General features: G+C 40.0%; 2 protein-coding genes across 3 annotated transcripts in view; one reads left to right on the forward strand and one right to left on the reverse strand.

Annotated features, from left to right (window-relative positions):
- The window catches only part of MOB4 (MOB family member 4, phocein), a 44,985-nt gene extending 38,769 nt beyond the window's left edge, over nt 1–6,216 (reverse strand). Inside the window, exons 1-2 of the mRNA XM_047083064.1 lie at nt 6,134–6,216; nt 5,364–5,528 (exon numbers count right to left, since the gene is read on the reverse strand). Of these exons, the coding sequence (XP_046939020.1) occupies nt 5,364–5,528; nt 6,134–6,136 (168 nt within the window). The 5' untranslated portion in view covers nt 6,137–6,216. The remainder of the gene's footprint in view (nt 1–5,363; nt 5,529–6,133) is intronic.
- Nucleotides 6,217–6,442: 226 nt separating this feature from the next.
- HSPD1 (heat shock protein family D (Hsp60) member 1) lies at nt 6,443–18,017 on the forward strand. 2 transcript variants are annotated; one of them, XM_047083062.1, is made up of 12 exons: nt 6,443–6,576; nt 7,731–7,906; nt 9,062–9,314; nt 11,119–11,201; nt 11,720–11,815; nt 12,325–12,418; nt 12,680–12,848; nt 14,649–14,748; nt 15,763–16,008; nt 16,647–16,821; nt 17,107–17,285; nt 17,388–18,017. In XM_047083062.1, exons 2-12 carry the CDS (start codon nt 7,733–7,735, stop codon nt 17,538–17,540), a joined length of 1,722 nt encoding a protein of 573 aa, XP_046939018.1. In that variant the 5' UTR covers nt 6,443–6,576; nt 7,731–7,732; the 3' UTR covers nt 17,541–18,017. The 2 variants fall into 2 exon arrangements, with proteins under 2 accessions (XP_046939018.1, XP_046939017.1); XM_047083061.1 differs by lacking the exon at nt 6,443–6,576 and adding an exon at nt 6,697–6,792.
- Nucleotides 18,018–18,599: the final 582 nt, after the last annotated feature.

An 18,599-nucleotide genomic window follows, 5' to 3' on the forward strand; every position in this document is an offset into this window, starting at 1 on the left:
AGCACGATTCACAAGAGCTAAGATGTGGAAACAACCTAAATGTTCATCCACTAGAAGAATGGATAAATATGGCATATAGATACAATGGGATATTATTCAGCTTTAAACAAGGAAATACTGCAATGTGACATGACTAAACCTTGAGGACATTATAAGTGAAATATTCAAACACACGACAAATACTACATGATTCCATTTATGACTTATCTAAAATAGTCACTCATAGAAGCAGAGTAGAATGGTGGTTGCCAAGAACTAGGGAGAGGAGGGAAATGGGGAACTGCTAATCAAGACATAATGATCCAGATAAGCAAGACGAAAAAGTCCTAGAGATGTGCTGTACAACCCTATGCCTATAATTAAAAATACTGTATTGTAAGTTAAAAATCTGTTAAGGTAAATCTCATGTTGTGTTCTTACATAAATAGAACAATAAAATAGAAATGAAATCTTATAATCCCAACTTTTTAAATAAAAATCTTTGTAAAACATACATTTTCTACCTAATAGGAGGGAAAACAATCTTAATGGTAATGCTCATACAACACAATAGCTCCCTGGGAATTTTATTATCAATTTCCCAAAATTTTTGTGGAGAATAGTTTAAGCCATGCTTTTAAGTCAAACAAATCTGAGTTCAATCCCAAACTATGACTTAAAATTGGTGTCACCTGGAGCGCCTGGGTGGCTCAGCCGGTTAAGTGGCTGACTTCAGCTCAGGTCACAATCTAACGGTTCATGAGTTCAAGCCCTGCATTGGGCTCTGTGCTGACAGCTCAGGGCCCAGAGCCTGCTTCAGAATCTGTGTCTCCCTCTCACTCTGCCCCTCCCCTGCTCACACTGTCTCTCTCTCTCTAAAATAAATAAACATTAAAATTTTTTTTAAAAAATGGTGTCAACCTGAGCAAGTTATTCTTTCACCTATGAGGAAAGGAGTATCTGCCTCACAGGGCTGCTAGGATTACATGCAGTTAAACCAGATTATGTTAAATGCCTAGAACAGTGCCTGGAAATGCTCAAGAATAGCATTATCACAAAAATTCCCGTTGGAATTTTACCTACTTTAATTCTTCACTATTTTTGTTTGATCAAAGGGTAAATGACAACATATTATTGTGAAACACAGTTCCCCACCCTCAACACCATTATTTTCACCCCAAATTTCTCATGCCAAAATCCTTTTCCCTTTTAATTCCCAATATAATCTCACAACCTAAAATTATTTTTTTTTTAAAGCCATTCTGCTAGAGAAGCATTATGGGACTACTTCCAGGATACAAAAAAATTCCCCCATCCTTCTAAATCAGGTTATAAATGGAGCCCTGAAATTTTTTTAAAAAATATTTTTTTGAGAGAGTGTGAGTGGGGGAAGGGGCAAAGAGAGAGGGAGACACAGAATCTGAAGCAGGCTCCAGGCTCTAAGCTGTCAGCAGAGAGCCCAATGTGGGGCTTTTGAACTCAAGGACGGTGAGATCATGACCCGAGGCGAAGTCAGACACCTACTGACTGAGCCACCCGGGAGCCCCTATGGAGCCCTGAAATTTTAAATACACCAGGTAATTCTAAGAATGAACCAAGGTTTGGAAATTATCACCTTGGGATCTCAAAACTCATTCGCTTGGGTGTTCAAAAAACAGAATTTGGAAATGGTAAAGCCATGGCCTCTGGACTGGATTCCTAACTCTACTATTTACCAGCCAGGTAGCCTTGAACAAGTTTCCTCATCTTCTCTGAGTCAGTTTTGTCATTGGTAAAACCAGGACATCTGTGCTCAACAAGGTTTTAAGAGCAAAGCACATTATCTAGCTGTGCCTAGGGCACAGTAGGACACTGATGACCCGCTCCGATACTGTAAATAGAGCTTTTAATCATAATTTTTATCTTAGTATGACAAAAATTAAGCCTTAGTATACCAATGACACTTACATTAATGTAAATATTCATACTTGCCCGATGAGGACATTACCAAAAGTTGACACCATTATTGCATGCCATTTACAATTTCAGTTAGCTTTCAATTCCACAAGACAAATATAGGGCATATCTTTAAAACATGATCACTGGGATGCCAGGGTGGCTCAGTCGGTTGAGCGTCCGGCTTCGGCTCAGGTCATGATCTCACAGCTCATGAGTTCGAGCCCCGCTTCGGGCTCTGTGCTGACAGTTCAGAGCCTGGAGCCTGCTTCTACTTCTGTGTCTCCCTCTCTCTGCCCCCTAACCCACTCGCATTGTCTGTCTCTCTCAAAATTAAAAAAAAAAAAAAATCACAGACTGATCTAGAAAATAAATTTGACCACCAAGAACAGCTGGTCTGAGAGGTAAAGTTTAGGAGTTGGTAATCAAGTTTGGGGTAGGACTGTTTGGGTTCCAACCTTAACCTTCCCTAGCTGCTATTACTAAAAAAAAAAAAAAAAAAAAAAAAAAAAAAAAAAAAAAAAAAAAATCAAGCTATTTGTTCAGCTGTTTCCTATTTGTTAAATTCAACAAATTATATACTAAATACCAATAATTAGCACTCAAGTACCACCCAACCCTGATACCACAGTGGTTTATCAAGCAGAATTTAAATAATGTATGTCAAGTGCTTAGTTATCCGACAAAAACAGCCACAGGTGAAGTTCTGGTCAGCAGCATCTGGAGATGGACTGATTATGTCCAAATCCTGGCTTTGCCACTTCCTATGGAGCGTGCTTGGTTATTACTTAACCCGTGTGCGTGCGCCTTACCTTCCTCCAGATGCAGGATAGTACCTAGCTCACAGCATTGTTGAAAGATCACACCAATTGATACACACCAAGTACCCACAACAGTAGCCAGTACCCAGAAAAATGCTCCTGAGGCCTTGGCTATAAACACTATCACACAGCACCTGACACATAAAAAGCACTCAACCAACGGTAGCCATAAAACCTTGCCATGGACTTTTTTCAAAGCAAATAATAGTACAAAGTTTTAAAAACTGGAAATGTTCACTAAGTTTCTCTAAATACTTCAGAAACAAGACATTTAAACACTAGATTCTATAAATGATAAAGTATACTTTAATAAAAGCTTGTTATATATGAAATTAGAATGATACCTTAAAAAATTTTTAATGTTCACTTATTTTTGTTTTTTTTTTAATTTTTTTTTCAACGTTTATTTATTTTTGGGACAGAGAGAGACAGAGCATGAACGGGGGAGGGGCAGGGAGACACAGAATCGGAAACAGGCTCCAGGCTCCGAGCCATCAGCCCAGAGCCTGATGCGGGGCTCGAACTCACGGACCGTGAGATCGTGACCTGGCTGAAGTCGGACGCTTAACCGACTGCGCCACCCAGGCGCCCCATGTTCACTTATTTTTGAAAGAGAGGGAGAGACAGTGTGAGCAGCGGAGGAGCAGAAAGAGGGAGACAGAATCTGAAGCAGGTTCCAGGCTGAGCCTTCTGTATAGAACTCACCAACCGTGAGATTATGACCTGAGCCAAAGTCAGATGCTTAACCGACCTAGCCACCCAGGCACCCCTGAATATTGCTATTTTTTAAAACATAAGTGTAAATCCATGGTTTTGTGTCAGCATAATTTTTTTTATTATTTTTGAGAGTGAGTGCGAGCAGGGGAGGAGCTGAGAGAAGGGGACAGGGGATCTCAATCGGGATCTGACAGCAGACAGCCAGATGCAGGGCTTGAACTCAAGAACCATGAGATGACTGGAGCTGAAGTTGGATGCTTAACCAAATGAGGCACACAGGTGCCCCTGTATTAGCGTAATTTCTGTAATCTAAATTCAATGTGAAAGCTAGAGTGCATATTTCCCAGAATTCTCTGTAAGTTACTTGGGGAGAAAAAAACATACTGGAGAACCCTAAAAAATCTTAAATCACCAAATAAAGATTAACCACTCATTTATGCATTTTTATTTGGTAATATTTAGATCAATACACTATAACTAAATTTTAGAGACACTGGATATCATTAGTTTGGATACCATTAGTTTATTATAAAAGAGAGACATGAAAATTATTTACATGATGAAAGATTTCACAACTTCACTGGAATGGGCAGCTTCACTTCATGCCATTTCAATAATGATTTATTTCAGTCTACATACTTTCCGAGAATGTCACCATCTCTAAATAAGAAATAATCCTGCAAATAAAGAAAACCATTAGTTAAGAAAACTAATAACAAATACTTAACTTATAGGAAATATTAAATTTACACACCTTGTCATCTAGAACTACTTTGGTGCCTCCATATTCTGGGAGAAGAACTTTATCTCCAACTTTCACACTGACTGGTTGGATCTCTCCACCCTTAAGAAAATAAGGATATTTATTAGTAAAGACATCTAGATCACCAAAAACTTACACCTAACTTTTATTAATCAAATGTGCTCATTCAAATCAAGTGTTAAAAAAGGACTTAGTGGCCAAGTGATATGATTTACAGTATAATCGTAGTTCACTCAAAAATATCACTGTAGAATTACACTTTGAAATAATGCATACCTGGAGCTTACACCAAAACCTGCTTTCAGTGTAAAGTTCAACGAGTTATACTGGAAAGCTAACTTAAACTAATTTTTTAACTATTAAATATTAACTTCTAGACTATATAAATCAGTTTTTAAGACCAGATATACAGATGTCATGTTTTAACTTCTTCCAACACAAAAATTCAAGAGGAGTTTCCAGAATTTGGAACATATACTTCTTTTGTGACTCAATATCCTTTTCATTAAAGTAAAAATTTAAGAAGAGACTGCAGCATAGTGCCCACTCCCCAGAGACTTCCTATTCCTGACTCTGGGACAGCTGTTCCTAGAGCTTTCTTAGGGGCAACTGGAACAATGAATGCAATTAATGTATTTGACCCCAAAGGCATTCATTGTGTATTCTGGCTGACTTTCAGGTCTGAGGTCTAACCTGTTACTGGAGAATGACTATTAAGGCTAGATCCAACCAGTTCTTTTCGAAAGTATGCCAACTAAGGCCAAAAATGGTTAAAAAGATTAGGGCAATTACAGCGTTAGAGGTTAGATTGAGAGTTTAAATTTCCCCTCAACTAGTCAAAGAACCCACAGATCATCTTGAGGAATTTTTTGTTTTAATCAAAATTTAGAATTTAAAGAAAACACTGGTCATACTCAGCTACCAAATGGCTACTGATTTTAATACTCTGGAACTCTTCCATCCTACAAAATAAGCAACTTTATTTTACATAATCATTTTCGTTAAAAGCGGCATATCAGACATGACTGAATTAGGGAACAATCTTGAAGAAAACACAAAGCTATTTAATAAGAGACTACCTTTAATAACCACCAAGAATTTCTTTTTTCTCCTCCATACAAATCTAGTTGCACTTTAGCCCCATTTACCTTTCCTTTAGAGCCTGATCCAACAGCTACTACTGTTGCCTGCAAAACTTTTCCTTGCGATTTTTCTGGAAGCATAATGCCTCCTTTGGTTACAGTTTCGGCTGCACTCCTTTCAACTAAAACTCGGTCAAAGAGAGGAAGAAACTTCCTAAACGCTTGTCCTGCCTGTAAAAAAAGGAGTATAAAGTTTAAAAACAAAAGCAGTACGTGATTATGTTCGACGCGTTACACATCAAAAAGCACGTGTGGCTTTCAAAATTAACGCCAAAACTCCAATTATTCGTTCAAGAAAACCATTTGAATGTTTTGCTCTACCTGCCGAGTTTAATTTCCATTCCGTGTGTGTTAGGAGGGTCGTTGCTGCTTCTCCGGTCAGCAGACAGCTTTAAGAGTAACCCTAGTTTATCCCAAGGTCAAATATTTTCCTACCTCAATTGTTCTGGAAAATTTCACAGAACTCAAGTCAACCCCTTTGCCTGGAGCCACGCTTTTCAAGATACTACACACCCACAAAGATTTCGCAGAAGTGGGTCCGCAGCTGCGCGTGAGTCCGGGTTCCCGCCCCCAGGCCCACAAGCATGCGGGGTACACGCGTGCAGAGCCCTTGGCAAATAAAAGGGGTTAGTGGGCCTCGCCTCTCCAGGGTTACTGCGGGCGCGGGTCACTGAGTGACCCCTACCCCTCCCGGTAGGCCTGCAAAGAAGCACCCGGGTACCCGAGCGCTATAGGCAGAGAAGTCCTCTTCGTCCTCCAGGCCACGCGAGACTCACCATGACTCTGGACACCGCAGTTCCTACTCTGCTCTGGAGCTGCCGCCGCCGCCGCAAGGAGACCCGCAGTCCGACCCCCGGGCCACGTGAACGTGGGAAAAGGCCTCCCAACGCGCAGGCGCGCTTGCTCCCGCCCCCCGCTCCTCCCCGCAAGGGAGGGTGGCTGCACCAGCGCGCCGCGCGATTCGTCCCGAGAGTTGTGCGCCGGCCACTGACGCGAAGACGGGGAGGCGGAAGAAGAGAGGAGTTCTTTCTAGGCTTTTCTAGGCCGCCTGCCGGGGTGAAAGTACTAGCTCTTCGCCCCTCTCCCGGAAATGACGCGTTCTGAACCTTGACCCACAGAGAGCGCAGCGCTTCCCGGAAAGTTCTCGAACCGAGTACAGCCCGGGAACTAGCCTAAGCCGGACTGGGAGGGCTGAGCTCACTTGCCTGGCCCTGCGCGGGTAGGAAGGGGCGGAGCTGGGTGCGGCGACTGCCGATTGCGGGGCCCCGGTGGAGGGGAAGGGGTGGGCGCAGCCCGCGCACGCGGTGCCGCGGGGCGGGGGGAAGCGGCGGAGGGAGGGGACACGGGCTCTTTGCCGTGTGCGCCGTGCACTCTGTCCCTCACTCGCCTCCGACGGCCTGCCTCATCGTCCGCACGCCCTGCCGCTGCCCCGCAGGTATACGGCCGCCCCGCGCCGCCTCTCCCAGACGCCTGGGAGCCGGGCCTTTCCCCGTCCGCTGCGGTCCTGCCTGATTGAGCCGCAAGGGGAGAGCCAGGGCTTCCCTACGGCGCCGCAGGCCCGGACCCGCCGGGCCAGGCCTTACGGGTCCATGTCGGTGTCCATCACGTGCGGCGTGGATTGCTGGCCCGGGCAGGGCGCAGGGGGGAGGGCTTGCCCGGTAGTTTGTATGCAATCGGGGGCGTATATTCACGTGGACTCTCGTTGCAGCCCTGTCCTGATCGACTGTAGGGCCCCCGGGAGGGTGGTCGCAGCCGCCTGGGAACCGCTTTTGGCCCCGTGGGCAGCTGGGGTACGGCATCTCCACCCTTGACCTTGCTGAGGGCGTCCTAAAAACAGACACGTGGGGTTGGGCGTAGAGAGCCGGGCCTTGGCCCCCAGCATCGCGGCCCTGCGGATAGTTTGATACAGTAGCCCTGAGTAGATACAAAGACTCCTGTTACTAAACGGATTTTTGCACCGTCCGGAATATTTTTTTTCCCTTGGTCATTCTGGTTTGTAATTTACCCCTTCCTGCAGATTTGGTTTTTTTAGGAGCACTTTTGGAGTGGATTTGCCCAGGAGGCTATTTTAGCGGTGAAAGATTAACTCGTTTTTAGCGGCTGGGGTAGGTGGCCGTGGGGATTCACTGACATGGTGTACTTCGTGCTAGTTCTCTAGGTTAGGCGTGGGAGCGGCCTCTTCAAGCTTGCGTTAGTAGCTGGTGTTTGAACCTATGTTAACGTGGGCCGCGTGTAGGGCAGGGATCAATACAGCTTATATCTAACATTTCTTGTTTTGTGGTGTACAGGTGTCATGTTTGTGCTGTGCTGTAATGCACCACGGATAGTGCTAGTATAAATGTACTGATAATCTGATTGTTTTCCCCCCAACAGAAATGCTTCGATTACCCGCAGTACTTCGCCAAATTAGGCCAGTGTCCAGGGCACTGGCTCCTCATCTTACTCGGGCCTATGCCAAAGATGTCAAATTTGGTGCAGATGCCCGAGCCTTAATGCTTCAAGGTGTAGACCTTTTAGCTGATGCTGTAGCTGTTACTATGGGGCCAAAGGTATCAATATTTTTATTTTATTGTGTTATAATTTATAGCATTCTGAATTAAGGAATAATATTTTAATGATGTCACATAGACAGTAAATACTTTAGTCTCCATTGTTGAGAAATCCCAGTTTACATAAAAGAGTTCCAAATTACCGCTTAATCTTTTTTTTTTTTAACTTGATTTAACGGTCTTAAAGCTTAAATTTTTTTTTCAAATTCGGGAAACTTTATTTCATATGATGTGTGATGTAATCCAGTGGTAACTCACAACTCAAGGTGGGTTCCTAAACGGAAAGTAGAATTAATTTTGCTTGCCTGCTTAAGTTTTGGATTTTTTCCCAGTAGTTAGTATCAAATATTGACGTTAGTGTGTAACTTAGCTCCAGTAATACCTCAAGTATGTGTTTGTAGGTACTAGTTTTACTTTTCTGCTGTTCATTGTCTTCCAAAGCACATTTAAAATGTTAAATCTTCTTTAACTTAAAGAGGTTGGTGAGGAGTAAAAACATAACTTGAGGCTTTTGAAGATGATGCACAAGTGTAGTGATGCGTGATTTCAGGTTAACGGTTCCAGTATCAAAGTAGTCATATGTACTATATAAAATATGGCATTTGCCTGCCTCACAAGTAGCACCTTTAATTCAAATCTAGAAGCTGCCAGTACTGTTTGTACTGTGTTTGAGATTTAACATTGAACCAGCCTTGGAAGAGTGAACTGTATGTGTCTTGCTGCTAGTATTTTAGTAACTAAATTTTAAAGCAAGTTTAAAAATAAGTTTCACATTATTTTCAAAGACAGCAGGCACCAGACAAAACTATAAATTATGTGAAGAGTATTCTGACATTTTATTATCTACCAAATTGATTTGGTTTATCTTGTGTTTTTGTTTTTTTATGAGATAACATCTTTCAGTCTAGGATCTATATCTTCCATAAAAGATCATCCAAAGTTATACACTTGGCAACAGAGAGGTCATTTTGTCTGTAACCTAAGAACACTGATGAACCTGCCTTTGAAATTACATGCTGCAGATCTGATTAAATAATGACAGTTTGTGTTGAGGCTTTCAAGTAACTACTTTTTTATTAAAAGTTCCTGTTTTACGCTGAATAGTACTTAGAGAGTATGTGATTCTGTCACTTTTTTTTTTCTCTGCAATTCTAGGGAAGAACAGTGATTATTGAACAGAGTTGGGGCAGTCCCAAAGTAACAAAAGACGGTGTGACTGTTGCAAAGTCAATTGATTTAAAAGATAAATATAAAAATATTGGCGCTAAACTTGTTCAAGACGTTGCCAATAACACAAATGAAGAGGCTGGAGATGGCACCACTACTGCTACTGTCCTGGCACGCTCTATTGCCAAGGAAGGCTTCGAGAAGATTAGCAAAGGTGCTAATCCAGTGGAAATCAGGAGAGGTAGGAATGTCTTCATTGTCACCACAGTGTTTTGAAGTGTCTTAGAAAGTTGATTCTTATTTCTCCTTTCTCTTAAAAACAATCTTACATGGAGTTTTTCTTCAGCAAATAGCAATTGGATGCCTGGCTTATGTGATGGGTACTATGCTAGGCATTGAGAGAAATAGGACTAAGACATTCTTTGTTGTCCTTCCCTTCCCTGTGTCTAGAGACCCCCCAAACCCCCTCTTCCCCCCGCCACCCAAAGGAACAGTTTGGTGGAAGATACAGCATGTTCTGTATACCTTGAAGATAGTAAACTTGTGGGGATTAGAGCAGGGAAAGAGTATTAAACAGTTTTGCTATTTTACAGAGTAGGGCTAAACAAACTATATCATTCATCCAGGACGTCAAATTTAGTGTGTGTGTATACATAAAAGCAGGATTTTGTTTTGTTTTGTTTTTGCCTATTAACAGCACATAATGCATTATTGGTCTTCATTTTGTTCATTATTGCTTGCTTTGGGAAACTAGGCCACCATTTAAAGATCTCCTTAGCATGAGCTTCATGGTGATACAAACTTAAGTCCTGTCACTGCTGTTAATTAGCTGTGTACTAAAACTTGATTTTTTGTATCTTGAAAATGTAACTGCTGGGGCGCCTGGGTGGCTTGGTTGGTTAAGCATCCGACTTCGGCTTAGGTCATGATCTCACGGTCTGTGAGTTCGAGCCCCACGTCGGACTCTGTGCTGACAGCTCAGAGCCTGGAGCCTGTTTCAGATTCTGTGTCTCCCTCTCTCTCTCTGACCCTCCCTGTTCATGCTCTGTCTCTCTTTGTCTCAAAAATAAATAAACGTTAAAAAAAAAAATTAAAAAAAAAAAAAAGAAAATGTAACTGCTGCTTATCTATAGGGTGTGTTACTGTCCAAATTAGAGAAGATTTGAGAGTAAAGTGGGGTGCCATTAACAATTTTGTCAGAATTGGCATCCCAGCACACTGATGTATCAGCATCCCATCTATTTCAGTGTTTAAGGTACAAATAAATGTTTCATTAAAAGCAGTTTGAATATAAATCATGGACAAATGTTAATTGAGTTTATTAAAATTACTTCCCTGAAAAAGTGATTACTACATGCCTTTCTTTGGATTTATTTCTTGAAGTTACCCTTTATCAAAATAAAGGGAAGAGCCAGCACTCATCCCAGTTGAACAAAATGAGGTTCTCATAAATCCATACTGTGCTGCCGTTGACTATTAAATATTTTATTTATAATTACATATTAAAGGAGGAGATTTCAGATATTAAAACCTGTAGGGGTATAGAGGTCCTGGGTGGCTCAGTCGGTTAAGCATCTGACTCTTGGTTTTGGCTCACAGTTTGTGAGATCAAGCCCCAAGTCGGGCTCTGCTGACACTGCAGAGCCTACTTGGGATTCTCTCTCAAAATTAAAAACAACCTGTAGGGGCATAATCCCTTATTTTCAATTGAGAGATATGTTGGGTGACCCTGTTGGAAACATGCAACATGATTGGACTGGGAATAGTTTACACAGAATGAGTTGAATGGTGAGATTCTTGAAATTATACACCATAGTTTTTTTTTCTTTAGTACAGTTTTCAGAATAATTTTGACCTGGTTCTTCATTTATCAGACTTCCTGTTTGAGTGTGCACCATCCAACTCCATGTGATTAGGAGAAGTGCCAGCACAGTATTGTTTAGGCTGTATTAACACATTAAAGCATTTAATATGAATTGGAATTTTTACTTGACAAGGAACCATGAGAGAATAAGCATTGTTAATGGCATTTATTCTTAAATCAGGTGTGATGTTAGCTGTTGATGCTGTAATTGCTGAACTTAAGAAGCAGTCTAAACCTGTGACAACCCCTGAAGAAATTGCTCAGGTAAGGAGTTGTCATATTTTACAATAAACATGTGATTTTATTCCGTTAATCACATACCAGTGTTAGAATAACAACACTAACCAGTCACTAACATTGAAAGCATTTTTCTTACTGCCAAATAACATTTGAAAATAATGCAGTGACCATAGCTGGAGTCTTAGTGGGCTGTCACTTTAGTTCTACATGGCTCTGAGTAAAACTCATTTTTTTTGTATGGAAAACGTTCTTTAGTCATTTGTCAAAAGGTACATAGTTTTTGTCATGTTAGAATATTATCACTTTTTTTCGGGGTGTGGGGGGAGTCTTTTTTTTTTAAGAGTAGTTGTATGTTTGTCATATCTTTTAAAAACAATGTAGCCAAATGATAATTGAAAACAGAACCAACACTTCCTTAGAACTGTTAGACTGTATCTCCCACACACACTATCAATTTGGAAGTTACTAGGAAAAGGAAAGGGAGTTGATTGAGAACACTGGCCTTAACTTTTTAATTTGGAAGAGTAACTTGATTGTTTTAGGTTGCTACCATTTCTGCAAATGGAGATAAAGAAATTGGCAACATCATTTCTGATGCAATGAAAAAGGTTGGAAGGAAAGGTGTCATCACAGTAAAGGCAAGTGTGATTTTTTTTTTTTTTGATGTTTGTTTATTTTTGAGACAGAGACAGAGCATGAATGGGGGAGGGTCAGAGAGAGGGAGACACGGAATCTGAAACAGGCGCCAGGCTCTGAGCTGTCAGCGTAGAGCCCGATGTGGGGCTCGAACTCACAGACCGTGAGATCATGACCTGAGCCGAAGTCGGCCGCTTAACCAACTGAGCCACCCAGGCGCCCCAAGTGTGTTTTTTATGATAGCTTGGTATGGGTTGTCTGGTGATCAAAGCAGTTTTCCAAATAAAACATTCAAACTGTGTGTTGCATATATATATAACACATTGAATATAAAAATTCAAATATGTATTTTTGAAGTTTTTGCAGAATTGGGAGTTGGATGTCCTGGGGCATTTGCATAGTTCTGCCTGGATCCTTTATGATCAATGGGGTCTCCTAATCTGGTCCATAATTAAAAATTTTTGTGTTTCTTTAATGAAATTCATACAACTAATTGTTTGATTTGTTATAGGATGGAAAAACACTAAATGATGAATTAGAAATTATTGAAGGCATGAAATTTGATCGAGGTTATATTTCTCCATACTTTATTAATACATCAAAAGGTAAGAGCAAGTCAGTAAATAAAAAAAAATAGAGCTTGTCATGTGTCGAACTATAAGCATTAGGCCATACTTCTAAGAAAATAAATTTATGTATTCCAAAAGTTACTGTAAATGACAAATGAAAGTGGAAAAACATGAACTCAGTAGTCACTTGAAATGTACTGAAATTGGGTTATAGCTTTTTCATTTAAAGAAATTGCAGTTATTTCAAAATATTGTTAATGTTTTAACATTGATTTAAAATGTTTTTTGTTTTTGCAGGGCAGAAATGTGAATTCCAAGATGCCTACGTTCTGTTGAGTGAAAAGAAAATTTCTAGTGTCCAGTCCATTGTACCTGCTCTTGAAATTGCCAATGCTCACCGTAAGCCCTTGGTCATAATTGCTGAAGATGTTGATGGAGAAGCTCTGAGTACACTTGTTCTGAATAGGTAATAGGCAGTGGTGTTTGGTTTACATTTTCAGATGAAAGGCAATTTTTTTGTATTGATGTTTGAAATCTCTATTATGTATCCTCACATTGAACCACTTGTGTTTGTATTTAGAGTTATGTGTGATACAGGTGTGCTTCATGAACTCTTGGTCCAGTTATAATGGTTCTTTGTCTTTGAATGGGTTCTATGTGAAAATCCATAGTATTTTGTGCAACTTTCTCATAAGATAGCCTAATTTTGTATGGTGTCCATTTTTTATTATGAACGTTTACAGTTGCTTAGAAGAAATGACTAAGTTTTTTTATCTGGAAAAATATTTTCACAATTACAATTTTGAATGAGAAGTAAACTATCATTTTCTAAGCCTTAGATCAAAGTGTATTTAGCTATCAGCATTTTACATAATCTGTTAAAAAATTAATAGGCTGAAATCAATTGTTACTCAATCTAAGATAAGTTGAGGTTAACATAATTTTTTTTTATTTAATCTATAATGTATTACTTTTGACTTTAAGGCAGGTGCTTAATGCTATAAACAGAATCTTAGGGCATTAAAAAAAAATAAGTAATCTCTACAGCCAACGTAGGGTTCGAACTCACAACCCCAAGACCAAGAGTTACATGCTCTTCCAACTGAGCCAGCTAGGCGCTCCTTAGGACATCATTAAAATGTGCTCCTAATCCTGGAATTGAGGTATATTAAAAGTAATATTTCCAATTTTATTATAATGGAAATGCACAAATGAAACAGGTATGTAGGAGAGTTACATGGCTTGACCCAAAAGCTCTGAGTGAGTTTATTTATCCTGGAATGTTTGTTAGCTTGGATTTGCTTTTTGGGATCTGAAAAGTCTTATTGTAGGATTTGAAACCAAAATAAAAAAACAATAGACCTACAGAGTTTCACTGAGCCATTTTACTGGTAGCTATAAAGTTGGGTGTCTGATTTTCTTGGCATATTATCAGAGTTTACCCCTCTGATTTTTATTTGGCTCTAATAGACCAGTTTTGTTTTAGTGTCCATATATTCCTTCTGTTTCACTATCTGGTCTCAAGTGGACATTTCTTTGATTATATATTCCAGGCATTCAGTATCTGATAAAATTGCAGGTGAGCTTAATGTTATTATCGGTAATACTTACATTTATGAAGGAACCAGATTAAGAACACTGCTTGCTCAAATGTAACTGTAGTAGTAACTTGATTACTACTAAATGGAACCCATAGAGCAGTAGTAAATGCTCATTAGATCCCCAAATTTAATATTTAAATATTTTAAAATTTAACTCTTCTGATTTTTGAAAATTATAAAATATTTATCACTATGTCATAGTTAAAGGTGTTTTGCTTATGATAATATTTTTGTTCCTGGGTCTAGTTTAACTGGAAAGTAAGGTCAGTTTATTACGAAGGTGATTGGATATTGGCAAATACGGATGAATGGAAAGTTGCCCTTTCCTGTCTTAATTTGACCAAAAGTTGTAAGAAAGCCAAAAATTGTAAAAAGTGTGGTTTCCAGGGGCGCCTGGGTGGCTCCATCTGTTGAGTGTCTGACTTCAGCTCAGGTCATGATCTCACAGTTTGTGGGTTTGAGCCCTCCATTGGGCTCTGCACTGACAGCTGGAAGCCTGGAGCCTGCTTCAGATTCTCTCCCTCTCTTTCTGCCCCTCCCCTGTTTGCATGCTCTCTCTCAAAATAAAAAAAGTATGTTTCCTAAGTAATCATAGTACTTAGAACTTAAGAACTAGATAAGCATTTTTAAATTTAAATCTGATTTTTATTAACTGTTCTTAACAGGCTGAAAGTTGGTCTTCAGGTTGTAGCCGTCAAAGCTCCAGGTTTTGGTGACAATAGAAAGAACCAGCTTAAAGATATGGCTATTGCTACTGGTGGTGCAGTAAGTAAAATAAATGTGATGTTGGTTTACTGAATGTTTTATACTTCCAGGTCTGAAGTTTATTACAGGTAAATTTTACATTTTTCACGGTCAGATATTATCTAAACTATTAATTTGTGTTTATGTTGGACGTTTAGGAGGTATAGGTTGGATTAAGTACTGCTAAGGTCCCCTGTCTAACTTACCATGAGTCTAGCCCAAGAATAGGGTTATTTGACTAATTTGTTTTTTTGTTTTTTAATTTTGTTTTTAATGTTTATTTTTGAGAGAGAGACAGAATGCGAGTGGGTTGGGACAGAGAGAGAGGGAGACACAGAATCTGAAACAGGCTCCAGGCTCTGAGCTGTCAGCACAGAGCCCGACACGGGGCTCAAACTCACAAGCTGCGAGATCATGACCTGAGCTGAAGTCGGACGCTCAGCTGACTGAGACACCCAGGCACCCCAAGACTAATTTGTTTCTAAGAATATTGGCTGGGTGGCTCAGTCAGTTAAGCATCCGACTTCGGCTCAGGTCGTGATACGGCTCGTGAGTTCAAGCCCTGGGTCGGGCTCTGTGCCGACAGCTCAGAGCCTGGAGCCTGCTTCAGATTCTGTGTCTCCCTCTCTTCTCTCTGCCCCTTCCCTCCCTCTCTCTTGCTCTCTCTCTCAAAAACAGTAAAAAAAAATTTTTTTAATAAAATAAAATATTGTAGAAACCACATAGGATTTAAGAGTTTAGGCCTAAGGTCCAGTCCCGATACCACCAAAAATATGACCTTTGAGGAGTTGTTTGAGTTTATACTTTCCTCAAATAAAGCTAATGTTAATTTGATTAACTGAGAAGTTGGAAATGCAGTGGGAAACTCGATCAAGTCTTCTCTGGACTAGTCATAATCTTAAAATCTCATGTTTCAAAGAAATACAGTATTGTAAGATGTTTTTCTCATCAAAACACCCATGTGATGTATTACTGACAGACTTGGTACAGTGAAAAACTAAGCTGCAAGTGGTTCATTTTTAAATGTTTTTGTAGGTGTTCGGAGAAGAAGGGTTGACTCTAAATCTTGAAGATGTTCAGCCTCATGACTTAGGAAAAGTTGGAGAAGTCATTGTGACCAAAGATGATGCCATGCTCTTAAAAGGAAAAGGTGACAAGGCTCAAATTGAAAAACGTATCCAAGAAATCATTGAACAGTTAGATATCACAACTAGTGAATATGAAAAGGAAAAACTGAATGAACGTCTGGCAAAACTCTCAGATGGAGTAGCTGTGCTGAAGGTAAGATTCGTTGTTGTAAATGAGCTTCCTAGGTTCTGAGCTCAAGAATGATTTTGTTTCTGTGGTATTCCCCACTAGGGCCATGTAACTAAAATGTTTGGGGAAATAACTTCATCATGGAGATACATATTATACAAAATTTCTTTGTTGGAATATTCTTTCCTTAAAACCAAGATGTTTTGTTAAAGATCAGGCTGACGTTGGACTGATGTAGGACACTGTACTCACCTATTAGCTATTTAGTCATGCAGTCACTTTTAACAAGTAGGCAACCTTTTTTACATGGTCTTTTTTTTGGTGTTTTTTGTTTTTTAAGTAAACCCAGTGCAGAGCACCTAGGTGGCTCAGTTAAGCGTCTGACTCTTGGTTTCAGCTCAGATCATGATCTCACGGTTTGAGTTCAAGCCCCACATTCAGTTCCGTACTGACAGTGCAGAGCCCGCTTAGGACTCTCTCCCTCTTACTCTGCGCCTCTCCCACATGCCCTCTGCGTGTGTGTGTGTCTCTCTCTCTCTCGCTGTCTCTCGCTCGCTCTCTCTCAAAAGTAAATAAAAAAATCCAGTGCTTTTTAATGACTCTTGCCAGCCAGCATCTTGAATCAGAGAAGCCCATACTAACTGGAATTCTTTTATTCTTAGGTTGGTGGCACAAGTGATGTTGAAGTGAATGAAAAAAAAGACAGAGTTACAGATGCCCTCAATGCTACCCGAGCTGCTGTTGAAGAAGGCATTGTTCTGGGAGGGGGTTGTGCCCTGCTTCGGTGCATTCCAGCCTTGGATTCAATAACTCCAGCTAATGAAGATCAAAAAATTGGTAAAACTGCCTTACAAATGAGTTTACTTGCAGCGTGATTTTAGTCTGCTATAATAATATTGTTGCCCATCAAATAGAACAATAAATCACAAAACAATTACCAGTATAACAAAGGAAGAATAACACTAATAATCGGAGGACAGATGAAAGATGAAATCACATCTCTTGGGGGGGAATGATTTGACCTGTGGAATTTCCCAGTTGGGTTTTCCCTGTATCAAATTGTGTTGTAATTTTTACAAAAGAAAGAATGAAACCAAATTTGCTAAAACTTGTTTTCTTTAGGTATAGAAATCATTAAGAGATCACTCAAAATTCCTGCAATGACCATTGCTAAGAATGCAGGTGTTGAAGGATCATTGATAGTTGAGAAAATTATGCAGAGTTCCTCAGAAGTTGGTTATGATGCTATGCTTGGAGATTTTGTGAATATGGTAGAAAAGGGAATCATTGATCCAACTAAGGTAAATGGTTGGCCATTTTCTAAAAATTCTTTCAAGAATCTTCTGTTAAGTCTTATTTTTTACTAAGGATAAAGGTAATATTTTATCAAACTTTTTCCTTAGGTTGTAAGAACTGCTTTATTGGATGCTGCTGGAGTGGCCTCTCTGTTAACTACAGCAGAAGTTGTAGTCACCGAAATTCCTAAGGAAGAGAAGGACCCTGGAATGGGTGGAATGGGAGGAATGGGAGGTGGTATGGGAGGTGGCATGTTCTAATTCCTAGAATAGCGCTTTACCATTGTTAATGAACTGTGAGAGGAAGCTCAAGGCAGTGCTCCTCAAGAATAACTTCAGAGAAGTCAGTTGAAGGAAATGACTGAAGAAAAGGCTGGCTGATGTTTAAGAAAATCACTATAACCATCAGTTACTGGTTTCAGTTGACAACATATAATGGTTTACTGCTGTCATTGTCCATGCCTACAGATAATTTATTTTGTATTTTTGAATAAAAAGACATTTGTACATTCCTGATAACCGAATGCAAGAGCCATGTACCAATGTACTGCTTTCAACTTAAATCACTGAGGCATTTTTACTATTATTCTGTTAAAATCAGGATTTTAGTGCTTGCCATCACCAGATGAAAAGTTAAGAAGCAGCCTTTCTGTGGAGAGTAAGAATAATTGTGTACAAAGTAGAGAAATATCCAATTATGTGACAACCTTTGTGTAATAAAAATTTGTTTAAACTTAATTGTGTTAGCTTTTCTGTGACCTAGAAGATAAGAGAAATTGAAAGCCAATAGACAAAGAGGGGTAGGGGTAGGATTTGGTACAAGTGTGTAAAACATTTCTGCATGTAGTATATTTCCATTTCTCTTTGCTACAATTATATTACTATGTGGATAATGAAATTTTAATATTTTTTATTTCTTTTTGAAAGGCAGAGAGGGAGACACAATCTGAAGTAGGCTCCAGGCTCTGAGCTGTCCACACACAGCTCCACTCCAGGCTCGAACCCATGAATGGTGAGGTCATGGACTGAGCCATTTAGGCACCCTATGGTAATGGAAATTTTTAAAGGTGACAACTGATTGCTGTGGACACTATTTTATGTGTTGCGGTCTGGTCATAAAGGGGCAATTTGTCATTTCTTGTGGAGGTTATAGTTACTGCTTCAAACCGTCAGCATAATAAATGGATTCCTGTTGGGTACCCACAAGTGAGGAGGGCAGGGTGTGTAGAAGGGTGTGCTTCAGTGGAAAGGGAGGTATGCCATTCGAGCATAATGGACAGTGAGGAAGGGCATCCTTGCTTGGTGGGGTCAGCCCAGTAT

Source organism: Lynx rufus, unplaced genomic scaffold (genome assembly GCF_022079265.1).
Source record: "Lynx rufus isolate CCGP_SWC_20201006 ecotype Redwood Valley unplaced genomic scaffold, mLynRuf1.p SCAF_2, whole genome shotgun sequence".
In the NCBI taxonomy this organism is placed as follows: domain Eukaryota; kingdom Metazoa; phylum Chordata; class Mammalia; order Carnivora; family Felidae; genus Lynx; species Lynx rufus.